This window comes from Mustela erminea, chromosome 1, assembly GCF_009829155.1.
Source record: "Mustela erminea isolate mMusErm1 chromosome 1, mMusErm1.Pri, whole genome shotgun sequence".
Lineage (NCBI taxonomy): Eukaryota > Metazoa > Chordata > Mammalia > Carnivora > Mustelidae > Mustela > Mustela erminea.
This window is the reverse complement of record NC_045614.1, coordinates 46,955,914-46,968,265: the sequence shown is the minus strand read 5'-3', so window position 1 is coordinate 46,968,265 and position 12,352 is coordinate 46,955,914. Positions and strand designations below refer to the sequence as shown.

Below are 12,352 nucleotides of genomic sequence, written 5' to 3'. Positions count from 1 at the left end.
AGCGTATTATGCTAAGTGAAGGAAGTCAGACAAAGACAAATACCTAATGATTTCACTTACATGTGGAACCTAAAAAACAAAACAAATCAACCAGCAAGGGGTGTCTGGGTGGCTCCTTCAGCTAAGCATCCAACTCTTGATCTCAGCTCAGGTCACAATCTCAGGACCGTGAGTTCAAAGCCCACGTTTAAAAAAAGAAACGGACAAACAAAAAAGCAGAAACAGACCAATATATAATGACAACAAACTGGTAGGTCCTAGAAGGGAGGGGGCAAAGGGGAAGTGGAGTGGGAGGCGTAGGCTTCCAGTTACGGGATAAATAAGCCACGGGGATGAAAGGCACTGCACAGGGAAGAGAGTCAATGATGCTGTGACAGTGTTATATGGTGACAGATGGTAGCTACACTTCTCGTGAGCACAGAATAACCTATGAACATGCCCAGTCACTATTTTTACACCTGAAACTAATTTAACATTTTGTGCCAACTACGCTTCAATTTAAAAATAAATAAAATATAATGATGCTGGATATTTTTTTTAAAAATCACATCTATTAAGTAGCAGGGATAATCCTCAAACCCACATTTGGGTTAACTGCAACTCTATAGGTACAAAAGGGGCCAGCAGTCATTACTAGTCCAAATTTGGCATGCTTGGGAACCTGGGAAAACTGAAGACAGGGTTCCAGAAGAGTCTGCCAGGGTCATCAACCGGAACAGGCATTTTTATTCATTTACTTGTACACCTCAGAAAGTACTGTTATCATATTATAACAAAGCTGAAGGGGAACTAGCTTTGTCCTAGGCAATAAAGACATTGTTGTTCCAAGCTCTGTCCCCCAAACCTAGACTGGGTCAAACAGAAATAAATTAGCAGGAAGAAATCAGTATCTAATCTGATGGATAATAAAACCCTGGTGACCAGCTGTGCGTTTCAGAATAGTTCCCATTGTTCTCTTCCTAGAGTTTCCTTCTCCTTGAGGCCAGATGTCCCCAGATGCCAATGAGAAAATGGGTCTCTTTCCTAAGAACGGTCTGCATTCTTATAGGACATTCTGGGCTTGGGCCTGGTTCCACCACATACCAGCTTTACCATCTTGGCCAAGTTACTTAATCTTCCCAAGCCCAACTCAGCATTCTTGTTCACAAAATGGGGACAATGCAAGGGAGATCAGAGAAAATGTATGCCTGATATATAATAGGCATTCAATAAATTCTAACATTATTATACTACATCACTAAAGTTAAGAAATGTTCTAGTGTTCTAATGATGAGAACTTCCACTGGTGAACTGGGTGTCTGGGTGGTAAAAAAATATTTCCATTTCCTTCAAATTCAGCATCTGCTCCATCTCTACCTTCAGTGTAGGTATTTTTAGGAAGGTACATCTTCTGACAAAAATAAGTTGCAGAAAGCAATCCTAAACCAAAAAGAAACCACGTTATAGGATGGAATGACCGGCCTATGTTGGTGCCAATCACTGTTAAGTTTCTCCCATCTGTCTCAGCCCTGTAAAACAATGGTCTGTTCAGAGACGTCCCTCCCTCTTTCTCCTGGAATCGGGTACCAGTCTGCTTCTCTCAGTTACCCAAGGATAAAAATCCACTGGGCTCAAGACACATCCAGAAATAATACCAGGACGGACAACATGACCGTCCCAGGCATCTGAACTGCCCTCAGCACCGAGCTTAGCTCTTCCTTCCCCTCTATCCACAGCCTCCCTACATTTCCTCCCACCTTCTGTTCTCCCTAGTTTCATGCCTGTGCTGCACCCCTCCAGAGATCTCTGGAGTACCCCACACATTCTACAGGTAGTCTCCCAAACACAGCACTGGACTGAATGCACTTGGAAGGAAGGTTTAGACTTCTTAGAGAGGCATTTGTTCTTTCTGCTAAGTAGCTGTCTCTGTTAATATGGACAGAACATTCAAGAAAGAAAAAAATGTCCAAGTGGGAAAAATCATACATTCAATAAAATAAGACACAACGTTTTCCAACAAATATAGTTTTTCCTATACTCAAAACCTCCTACTGAAAGGACTCATCTTTAGTAATTCACAAGGCAGTGTTTCTTGAACTTAATGATATAAAGGCACCTAGGTGGCTGTCAGTTAAGCCACTGGCTCTTGATTTTAGCTCAGGTCACAATCTCAGGATTGTGAGACTGAGCCCGGTGTCAGGCTCTGTGCTCAGCCAGGAGTCTGCTTGAGATTCTCTCTGTCCCTCTTCCTTTGCCTCTCTTTAAAATAAATAAATCTTAAAAAATAAATAAATACATAAATAAATGATATAAAGGTTACAGTTTAAGAGAAAAACCTCTCATGGGGATTCCTCTTACTCTCAATTTCCAGTGGCCTCAGTTTAAGAAGCACTCATCTAAAATATTAAGTTCCTACCTACACTTAGATGAAGTACAGATGTGGCAACTCAGCGTTTGCTGGCATGTCTAAAAAGAAACATCCAAGTCAGTCATCAAGAAGGCATACAGTCTGTATTAAAAATTAAATGCCACCAGCTCTACATATTAAAGAGTATTTGTTTAAAAAGATATAAAAGGTAAAATTAGAAAATATTAGAGAACAAATACCCAAGAACCTCTCTTAAAATGCTGACTGTCTCATCGGAAATACCGTTGAAAGGTTTAATGATAACCAAGCCTATATAACTATATATAAGAACATTCAATGCATCAACCTCATGGACTATTTGAAGACTTCACTTTTCCTATAAGCATAAGCATACTTTGCTTAAGGAGAAAACTCTCCAATTCATTTTACTTTTAACTAAATACATAAATGCCAAATGTGTTCACTTGAACTCACCCATTGTTCCTTAGATAACTTCCTCTACAAAGCCAAATTCCACCCTTAGACAAAACCATCTTCATGACTTTTGTGTTTCAATAGGTGAGGTACAGATTGATAAAAAGGGAGTCAGGTACTAACTACGCCTGGGCCCTCTGATTGAGGTTGTTTTGGCCTTGAACATAACACAACTTGGTCTGTTCAACCCCTCAAGTACATTCTAAGGAATGGCCCATGCTGTGAAACGGTGAACTGACAAATCTTTCTGAAGGATTATCTGGCCATATCTCTCAAGGATTTTCAATGGGTGCCACTTCAATTTGGCAATTTTGTTTACAGAAATTTCTCCTAAAAAGATAATCTTGCATACAAACAGGTCCATAACAGCTAGTTTCAGTCCTGTAAAAACTGCCAGGATTGTGAATACCGCCCACCCCACAAGGACTGACTATGTAAAACACAGTGTTGACATATAACAGAGGAAGTGGCCATGTGGCCACTAAACAGGAAAATAAAAGATTCTTATTCTTATATTAAGTGAGAAAAAGTGAGTTAAAGAAAGAGAAGACAGCCGTATGTTCCCATTGATACTTCAAAATGTAGAAATACAGGAATATACAGCGGTGGGGGGTGCCAAATATAAACCAAGGCTATATTTGAGGAGTAAGATTTAGGGATTGTATTTTTTTTCCTTTTCTTACTCATATATTTTGAAATTCTTTTTCTGTAATACTCATGTGTATTATTTCTTCAAAAACCTCATCATACCTCTGTGACAGCCTGGATTTTTAAAATTCATCTTAAGTGTGTTATGTTTTCAAAAATTTAAAACCTTGTAATTTAAACACCTGTTGCTCTTCTCTCTTAAACACTGGGTTGAATTTCCAAGGAAAAAAATCACACTTAATGCTATGGTCTCTATCACCATGGTTCACCCTGGATATTGCCATACTCCCTAAGTGACATGAAGGTCAATCTTATCGTAGCCACCTGTTAGCTTATGTCAGAAAAATAGAGAAACCATTCTTCAGTTACTATAGAAAGGTCACTGGAACATTGGGAAAGGTTATTTAAGGTCAACAAGCTCTACAATGTGTAATACAATATGGAATTAAGGTTTCTGAAAACAAGCAATATAGGACCCAAGCTTCGGGAGACAAGAGACTCGTCACTCCTCTGGCTTTTCCTAGTTTGTCAAGACTATGACTTATTGTAATTGACAGTTTCTCAGAACCAAAACAGAACAGGTCAAAATGCTGTTGGCAAACAGTAGTCAAAGCCTTTGAACACATTATTTGATTTGTGGGTGGGAAAAGCTCATTTTGCCAAAAGACTTTTGATAAATCATGACGAGAAGAGTCACAATCCAATTAGTCCTGCAGAGGGAATGAACACACAGTAACCAGCCACTAGATGTCATTCTCCCTCAGAACGCTGTTTATATGTTGCTTATCCTAGTGAAAAGGAAGTCAAGTGGTCTAGACAACTAATTCCTTAAATGGCATTAATTTAAAATAATCTGACCTTTGATTGGGGTGCTGCACAGTAGTTGACAAAAATAAAAATGAAAACCCACTGGAGACTTGCCATCAACCCCGAAAAGTAAGCAGCTGCCCAAAATACAACATTTTAATGACTGTACTAAAACACGTACACGACTTCCAGACACTAGAGGGGAAAAAAAGTCCAAATAAGCAGCAAAGTAGGAAATGCATGAAGTCAACCTCCAAGTCACATCAGCAACCCTAAATAGGGGGAAAGTACTAGTTTCCTTTTTAAAAAATGTTTTAAAGAACCAACAGCATGAAAGAGCTATTTCATTTTCTTTCTTTTGCTTTCTTTCTTTCTTTTCAAATGTGTTCAGAGTTCTTGATCACCTTCAAGATTGCATTTTTGTTCAACTATGCAGTTTTTTTCACAGTTCATTCATGAGAAGGAGCCCTGAAAGGAACTTTCATTGAAAGAAAAAATGACAGTTCATTACAGGTTGCAAACGGGTGGCTAAAGAACCCGATCCAGCTTGAGACATTATTGTACTGAATGGGTGCTTTAAACTTTAATTGAATTAGGTGCCAATGTCTTTTGAAAAATTGAGATATTAGATAGAAAGCATGAATTTTTAGCTTCTCTTGAAAAAGTATAAGATGTGGCAGCAGCTCTGGGCCCATGTCCTCATGCACCAACAGCAGTGGCACGGAACTGCCCTGCTCTGGACCCATACATGCACACTCCACTTAGCAACCAGGCCCACCAAGTTCCTTTTATTCCAGTTAGCTTCCTGCATTGTCAAGAGGAATCTGAATTTCCAACTTCTGCTGTAAAAAGCATAGGAAAAGGAAGGTTTTTGAGAGGTACTAATAAGATCTGATAGAACTGAATGACTTTCCTATCAGAAAAAGAAAAGTCCAAACTACTAAAGATGTACTTCTTCCAAGATAACCCCATAGGCATAAGCACTCAATAGCTACTGAGAGAGATGTGCAAAATTAAACAGTCTTGCCCAACCCATTCAACTAGATTGCCACAGTCCCAGCATAAATGTCAGGAGGATCCTGGGTCATCACAATGGTTGGGGGAGGTGGGGGTTGCTACTGATATTCGGTGCACAGAAGCCAGGGATGCTGGATTCCCCGAGATGTGTGGTACAATCCCGTCTAAGGACAAAGCATCATTCATCCTGTATAGTTGCATGTCTGACATTTACATGGATTAATAGGCTGTCTGCAATTTCTGGGTCTAGCTCCTAACTCCACTTAGCGTATCAACACAAAGCATAGTTTGATAGGGTTTAATTACCACTAACACATTTACCCAAAATGCAAGTGCTATTTAATAAGGGGAGGAATGTACTTTGCATTCTTTGTAACACTACCAAGATCTGCTGACCATTTTGGAAAATTACTTACAAAAAAAATTGCTTTTTAGTGGCAGTACTACACACCTACCTGAGTCATAGTCTTTGGCTGCCTCATTCAGAGTTTATACAAATAGGAGCGAGCATTTACTTCCTTAAGTCCCCTTGAGTAATCCTGCCCAAGCATTAACTAAAGCACGCAATTATAAGATTTATTACTTTCCTCTTATTTCTTCTTTATAATTCATTTTTTAAAAATGTGGTGTCTTCAGAGGTTGTATGATGTATGAATGTTATTTCCTGTTTATAGAGTTACACAGTATTTTCTACTAAGAGGGAGTCTACTGAGGTTGAGAATGTCTGCCCTAAAATCATGAATATAATGACACAGTTCCTGAAGTATTCAAAGCAACCTATTTGTTTCTGTTCTCTCTTCTTCTCCTAACCTCTGACTCCCACAGATGCCTCAGACGGAGGCTTGGCACTTCTTTTTTCTCCAGGAAGCCCTCCCTGACTACTCATACTTATTCACAGAGATGGATTTGGGTGCTCCTTCCAGGTATTCCCGCAACCTCCCTGGTGCTTTTAGGATCACCTGTAATAGTACTTGCCATACCGTCTTGTCACCACCTCTTTATTCCTTATTAACTCTTGAGCTCCCAGAGGGTTCAGACACTGTCAGTTTTATCCTGATTACCTAGCACAGTGCTCCTTCAATCAACAAATATTTCTTGAGCATCTACTATGTGCCAGATACTATCACAGGCAGGGGGCACACAGTGGTGAACAAGCCAGCCATTCCTTTTCATCTTGTGGGGCTGCCATCCTAATGATGAAAGAGGATAATTAAGGGACGTACTAAATATAATTGCAGACTCTCATTAGTGCTGAGAAAAACAGAGACTGTACTGCAGTGGAGGAAAGCCAGCAGGGCATCACTGAGATAAGGAGATGAGGAGAGACCTCGCTAAGATAACGCTTCAACAGAGATATGAAGGCAGCAAAAGTCTTCACTTAGGAAGAATCAGGAGAAGAATGTTCTAAACTGACAAACTGAAAGCACACAAAGGTAGCAAAATTGTTAAGAGACTATGGTGCTCAAAAAAATGAAATGAGATAAAGCTACTGCAGCAGAGTATGTGCAGATCAGAAGGCTCAGAGCTGAAAGCAGGATCCAGCAAGGACAACATCTGGATTTCATTGTAAGTGCAATGGCGGTGACTGCCGGTGTGTTCTCACCCTGCACAAGCTCCCTGAGGTTAGGAACCAGGTCTTTTCATCAGACCTAGAGCACCTAACCCCCATCCAACACGGTGTGCACGGGATCAATAAGGCCCTCCATGTGAGCCTTCCTTTACCAAATGCAGCCGGTCGTGACTTTGCCGCGTATTACTCAAGGGGAGTCAGTGTGACAGATGACCGGGTAAGCTCCATGGGGCTCACAGATACACTGTGTCTTTAACTATTATCACTAAGTCTCAAGAGAGACCTTTGTTTTTCATTCCGATAGCAAGTATCTGAGTGCATACCATGTCTTATAGGCATGAGAGACACAGCAGTGTACAAACCTGACACAAATCTGTGCCTGCAAGTAGTCCGTTGACATGAGTGGGGGTTAGCCAGCTGATAAAACACATTAGAAAGATTATGATAAATGACACTGAGAAAAATAAAGCAAGAAAGGGGGACAGTGAATGGGTTGCAATTTTAATACTACTACATTGGGTGTATGTCATGTCCTTCTTCTAAACATCTCCAAGTAGTTCCACACAAATTAGCCTCACAGAAGAATCAGGTCATCTAGATACTAGACACTAGAAAACGATGCCACTGTTTAACAGACAGAGAAATACACTCTGAGAGGCTCAAAAACTTGCTCCTGGTCACAGAGCACATCAGCAGTGGAATAAGCTTATATGCCAACCAGCAGTCAAGATAAAACAGTGATAAAATTTATTAAGCACTTATTGTATGTTGCAGGCACTGTTCATGTGCCTTTCATGTGTCATTTCATAGAATTCTTACAATAATCTCTTGATGTGGATATTATTCCTATTCCCATTTTATAAGCAGGTAACGAAGGCTCCAAAGGACTGATTAACTTTCCCAAGATCAGCACTGAGTGAGTTTGCTTCCAGAGCCTGTGCTCATAACCAGTACTATAGCTAGAGTTATCCCCGAAACGGAATGCCTAAGAAAACAGTGCCTCTCAAGGGATCCCAGGGTGACTATGATCTCAAGGGTGTCTCTGACCCATCTCTCCTTAGAGTCAGCTCCCTTTTACCCCTTTATCAAAGAACATAGGAAAGCCTGTGCCCAGAGCTGGAGGGTTGCAAAGCTAATCCACTTCACTCAGACACAATCCAAGTGGCCGTTCCTAAGACCCTTGTCACAGATGGGTCCCTTGCAATACGTACGTGCAATTTGTTGAGCAATACGGCATCTGTTGTGCTGTTGGCCCCTGGCTTGGCAGCTTTCCAGAACTGCTTCTGGGCAGAGTAGCGATTCATAGGACATAGCTTAAAGAGGCAATCTAGAAGTGAAACAAATAAGAATGTTTTTGAGGAAGTATATGCATCCAACCTATGAAAAAACATTCTCTTAAATATAAAGTTACAAGGCCCTTTTAGGAACTTCTCCTCTGACCTTTAATCTATGCCACCACAATGTGAGGTGCCAGGTGAGGAAACTGAGGCTTTCAGAAAGTCAGTCAATTCATTAAATGTTGTCTCGGTCTTGATCTCAGAGTTGTGAGTTCATGCTCTATGTTGGGCTCTACACTGGGAATGGAATCTACTTAGAAATAAACACTAGAGAAGCTTTTTTATAGGGACCTCCTAGTGCAGCGGTCTCTTGAGCACCATATACAAAATGATTCTTGGGGGCAGGAATAAAATATCTGGGGCTTGGAGAGAAACAGCAAAACAGCACAAGCCCTTTCCCCTCAGTGTCAGTGCATCACGATGTGCTTCCATGTGGGTGTGCCTGGACTCATACAACTTCATATACTGTCTTAGAGAGTAGGTAGAACTGGCCCTCACACAACAGACTACTGGCTTCAAAGTATTTCTCCAAAGAAGTCCAACCAGCAAAGATAATGGTAATGCAAACTGAGCAAGTAAGAAAAAGGCACAATCAACTCTTGTTGCATTCCCTTTGTGAGCCACTAGACGGGGAAAATAATGATGATCCAAAAAAAAAAAAAGGAAATTTGAAATCGCCTAGATAATAAACCTAATAAAACCATTTAAAGCATTGTCTCTAATGATGAGCCTAATCCTATAGCACCTCTGGGCCTCCCAACAGGATAATCATAATAGGATAATCCTGATAGACAGGATACTATACTGTTTAATCTTAATATTTTCATCAATGTTCACTTTCCTGCTTGTTTTTATAATATATACAATATATTAGTATAGTAACAGATATTCAGAACTTTCAAATATATACATAGACATAGTTTAGGGGTATACTTGTCAAATTTTTGATAGGGACATGCCACCAAAAAAGTTTAGAAATAGATGCTCTAAAAAACTAACACAAAAATTGACACTATTCCTTGAGAAGTTTACATTTTGACATAATTAGGTTTTCAAGAGGTTAAGTATTTATAGAGTAAAATTAGTTACTCTGGAATGAAAACCTAGGTTTGGAAAAAGCATACCCTAAAATATTTCAGAACAAACGTCTCAAGGATATTCAATCTAATAACCACACACTTATTCTTATCTGTTCACTTTAACAGATTCTCTTAAAGGACCTCAAATAGGAAAATACCTAATTATAGTTTACACCAAATAACTCTCTCAAAGCAACAAAAATTCATTTGCTATCAAGTAGGTAGACACAATGGCTTTGCTCTAATTCCAGTCACTGTCTCTTCTAGTTAGGATCAGTGAATTTTTACAAAGTGCTGCACAATCACTTGACACTGTTCAGGAAACAAACAAACAAAAAAAGATCATTTAATTGTAAAACTAAAAAGTACTTCCCCCCTTTCCATAATCTTCTTCTTCACTAAATATTTCTACCTAATCACAAGCAGTTACAAAGTAAATATGAAAGCATAGATATCCACCCTTATCAAGAACATAATCCTTAACCCATTACTCAAAGTAATCATTAGGGCATAGGAAAGATGCCATCTAGATAGAAAACAAAGGACACCTCAGGTAACCTATTAAAAGATAGAACTTTTATCCTCAACTCTTATGAAAGCCACAGGTCACTGTCATTTACTGTATTAGTGGCAACTTAATGACATCATTAAAACACTATCCCCACCAATTTCACCTATGTGAACCCCCCCACACACTATTTACACCATGAACAAGAACACACAACCGTGAGACCATTGGTCACCTTTAAAGGTCCCAGCTTTGGTGGTGGACAGAGGTGGGCGGGACAAGGGTGACATCCTTGATAATCATGTGACTGAAAGGACATTCAAAACATGAATGCCATCAGTATTAATATTTGACACAGAACTCACTTTATGGGCCAAATAGGGTGAACAATTTCAAACTTCATCAATAGTAAGAGTAAAATGGTCTGCATTTTTTCCTCCAATCCACTTCATATGATAATAGCTACATGGTATGAATTGCAAACAAAAGAATTTAAGTTGGTTCTAGGAACAATCAGGCTGGAATCATAATGCCAAGGGATTAACATGCAATGGAAAGTACCATCCGACAAGTGTTCATGGGACAGCCAAGACCAACGACCCACTTAAATAAATGGGCCACAACACAGGCTCAAAACTTCAGGTGACTTCACCTTCATCTAGGATGAGAGTGTCAATTTAAGTACTAACAATCCAACCAAAGCCTTGCCGTAACTTCCACACTGACTACTTTCCTTGGACAAAACAAAGCACTGCACTGGGTGAAGCATATTTACAACCAAACCAGCTATGTAAATATAAGAGATGCTAACAAACTAGTAACAGAACCAAATTAGCCTTGCTGATTTTGTCCTGTCTTCCCAGTTGCTTAGCAACTGATTCAAAGAGAAAATTAAATTAAGCAATTCAAATGTGATGTTAAACTAGCCTTCCAAAATTCTGCAAGTCAGCGGCTCCACATTGCCCTTTGCTATGTGGATGGCACAGCAGGGCAAAATTGAAGTTCCGTTGGATTCTAATACTGTGCTAAGTACAGAATACACAAATACAGGAAATCCAGTAGGAGAATATATATAATACATATTTGAGAGAAAGGAGTACGTGTGTGTGTATGCATGTGTGTGTGCGTGCACGTGTGTGTGTATATATACATATGTGTGTGTACACACACACACGTGCGCGCATGTGCACATACACAGTGATCTGATCTCACCCCAAAGAAATGCCACAAAGAATACCTTATGTGACAAATGTTATTTTAGGCCTTTGAAGAATAAACTAAACTAAGCTTTCAAAAAATTACTCCTGAATATTCCTAAGCTTTCACAGATGCCATACTGGGCTAACACAGAAGTTGTCAGCTGAATAGAGGGTTGGGTTAGGTGCTGAAGGGCTGAGTGGGCTGGAACCCAAATTCAACAGGCCATGCGAGATCTGTGGTTTAAACGGCATCCCAGAGCTTGGCTGAAGGAGAAGGGTCAAATGCTTGAAGATGCATTCACTACGAAATGAGCACTTGTGGTGCACAATTAAAAGAGGAAGTAGAGGGGGCACTTGGGTGGCTCAGGTGGTTAAGTGTCAGGTTCCTGATCGTGGCCATGATCTCAGGTCATGAGTTCAAGCCCCACATGGGGAAACAAAAACAAAACAGAAAGAAGGAGAAGTCAAGAGGAGCCACAGGTGTTCATGGAGTCCTCTGCGACCGGGTCCCCGGGGGTGAAAGCAAAGAAGCCCTCCGTGGGGGGTTGGGGAGTAACACCTTAGGGACTAAGCCAGATAATAAAGGCTGCCAGAAGAACAGCCAAAACCCCACTCCCTCCATACCATTTTCCACCCACATCCGTAGAATTTTGAACTCTAGAACAATAGGTTCCTGAGTGCAGACATTTTGTCTGTTTGGCATGCACTCATAAACCAGGGCCTAGAAGTCCCGAAGGAGCGCAGCGATAGTTGCTAAGTTAGTGACTACGTTGTGCTGTCATCTCTATAGCTCCCCAAGTGATGACAGGTATGTCTTCTCAAGACACCTCCAAGTCTAAGCCCCTGGGAATCTCTTCACTGACTCTGTTACCATTTACTAACGTGCCTACTGTGGGCTGGGTGCAGTACAGGGTGCTGAAAATACAACGCTGAACCCAGCTCACACGTTTCTTAACGACAGCAAAAAACTCAAGACACAAGTGAATGGCATTAAGTCAAAAGTACTATGGAGGAATGAATTCTATACTGCCACAGTGTGGCCACTGCGGAGAGGTGGCGTTTACACGGAGTGGTCAGGATGGGCCCCCCCAGGACAGTAGCATTTGACAGATGGCTGAAGGGTGTGAGGGAGCCACCTTGATAAACATCCGGAGGCAAAGCTTTCCAGCCAAAAGGACTAGCAAGTCCAAAGGCCCTTAAGTGAAAGAAATTTTGAAAAGGTTAAAAAAAAAAAAAAAAAAAAGGAAAGAAAGAAAGAAACAATGGCCCAGAAGGTAATGGGCAACAGGGTGAGTTACGAGACGTGGCCAGAGAAGCAAGCAGACACTGCTTCCCCCAGGGGATGTAGACCCTGGTGAGGCAGGGA

The 12,352-nt window shown here is 40.6% G+C and overlaps 1 protein-coding gene across 10 annotated transcripts in view; it reads right to left on the bottom strand.

Annotated features, from left to right (window-relative positions):
- The window catches only part of ITPR1 (inositol 1,4,5-trisphosphate receptor type 1), a 334,496-nt gene that overhangs the window by 201,204 nt on the left and 120,940 nt on the right, over positions 1–12,352 (bottom strand). For all 10 annotated transcript variants that reach the window (XM_032325752.1, XM_032325745.1, XM_032325771.1 and 7 more), the window contains one exon: positions 8,075–8,190. In XM_032325752.1, the coding sequence (XP_032181643.1) occupies positions 8,075–8,190 (116 nt within the window). The remainder of the gene's footprint in view (positions 1–8,074; positions 8,191–12,352) is intronic.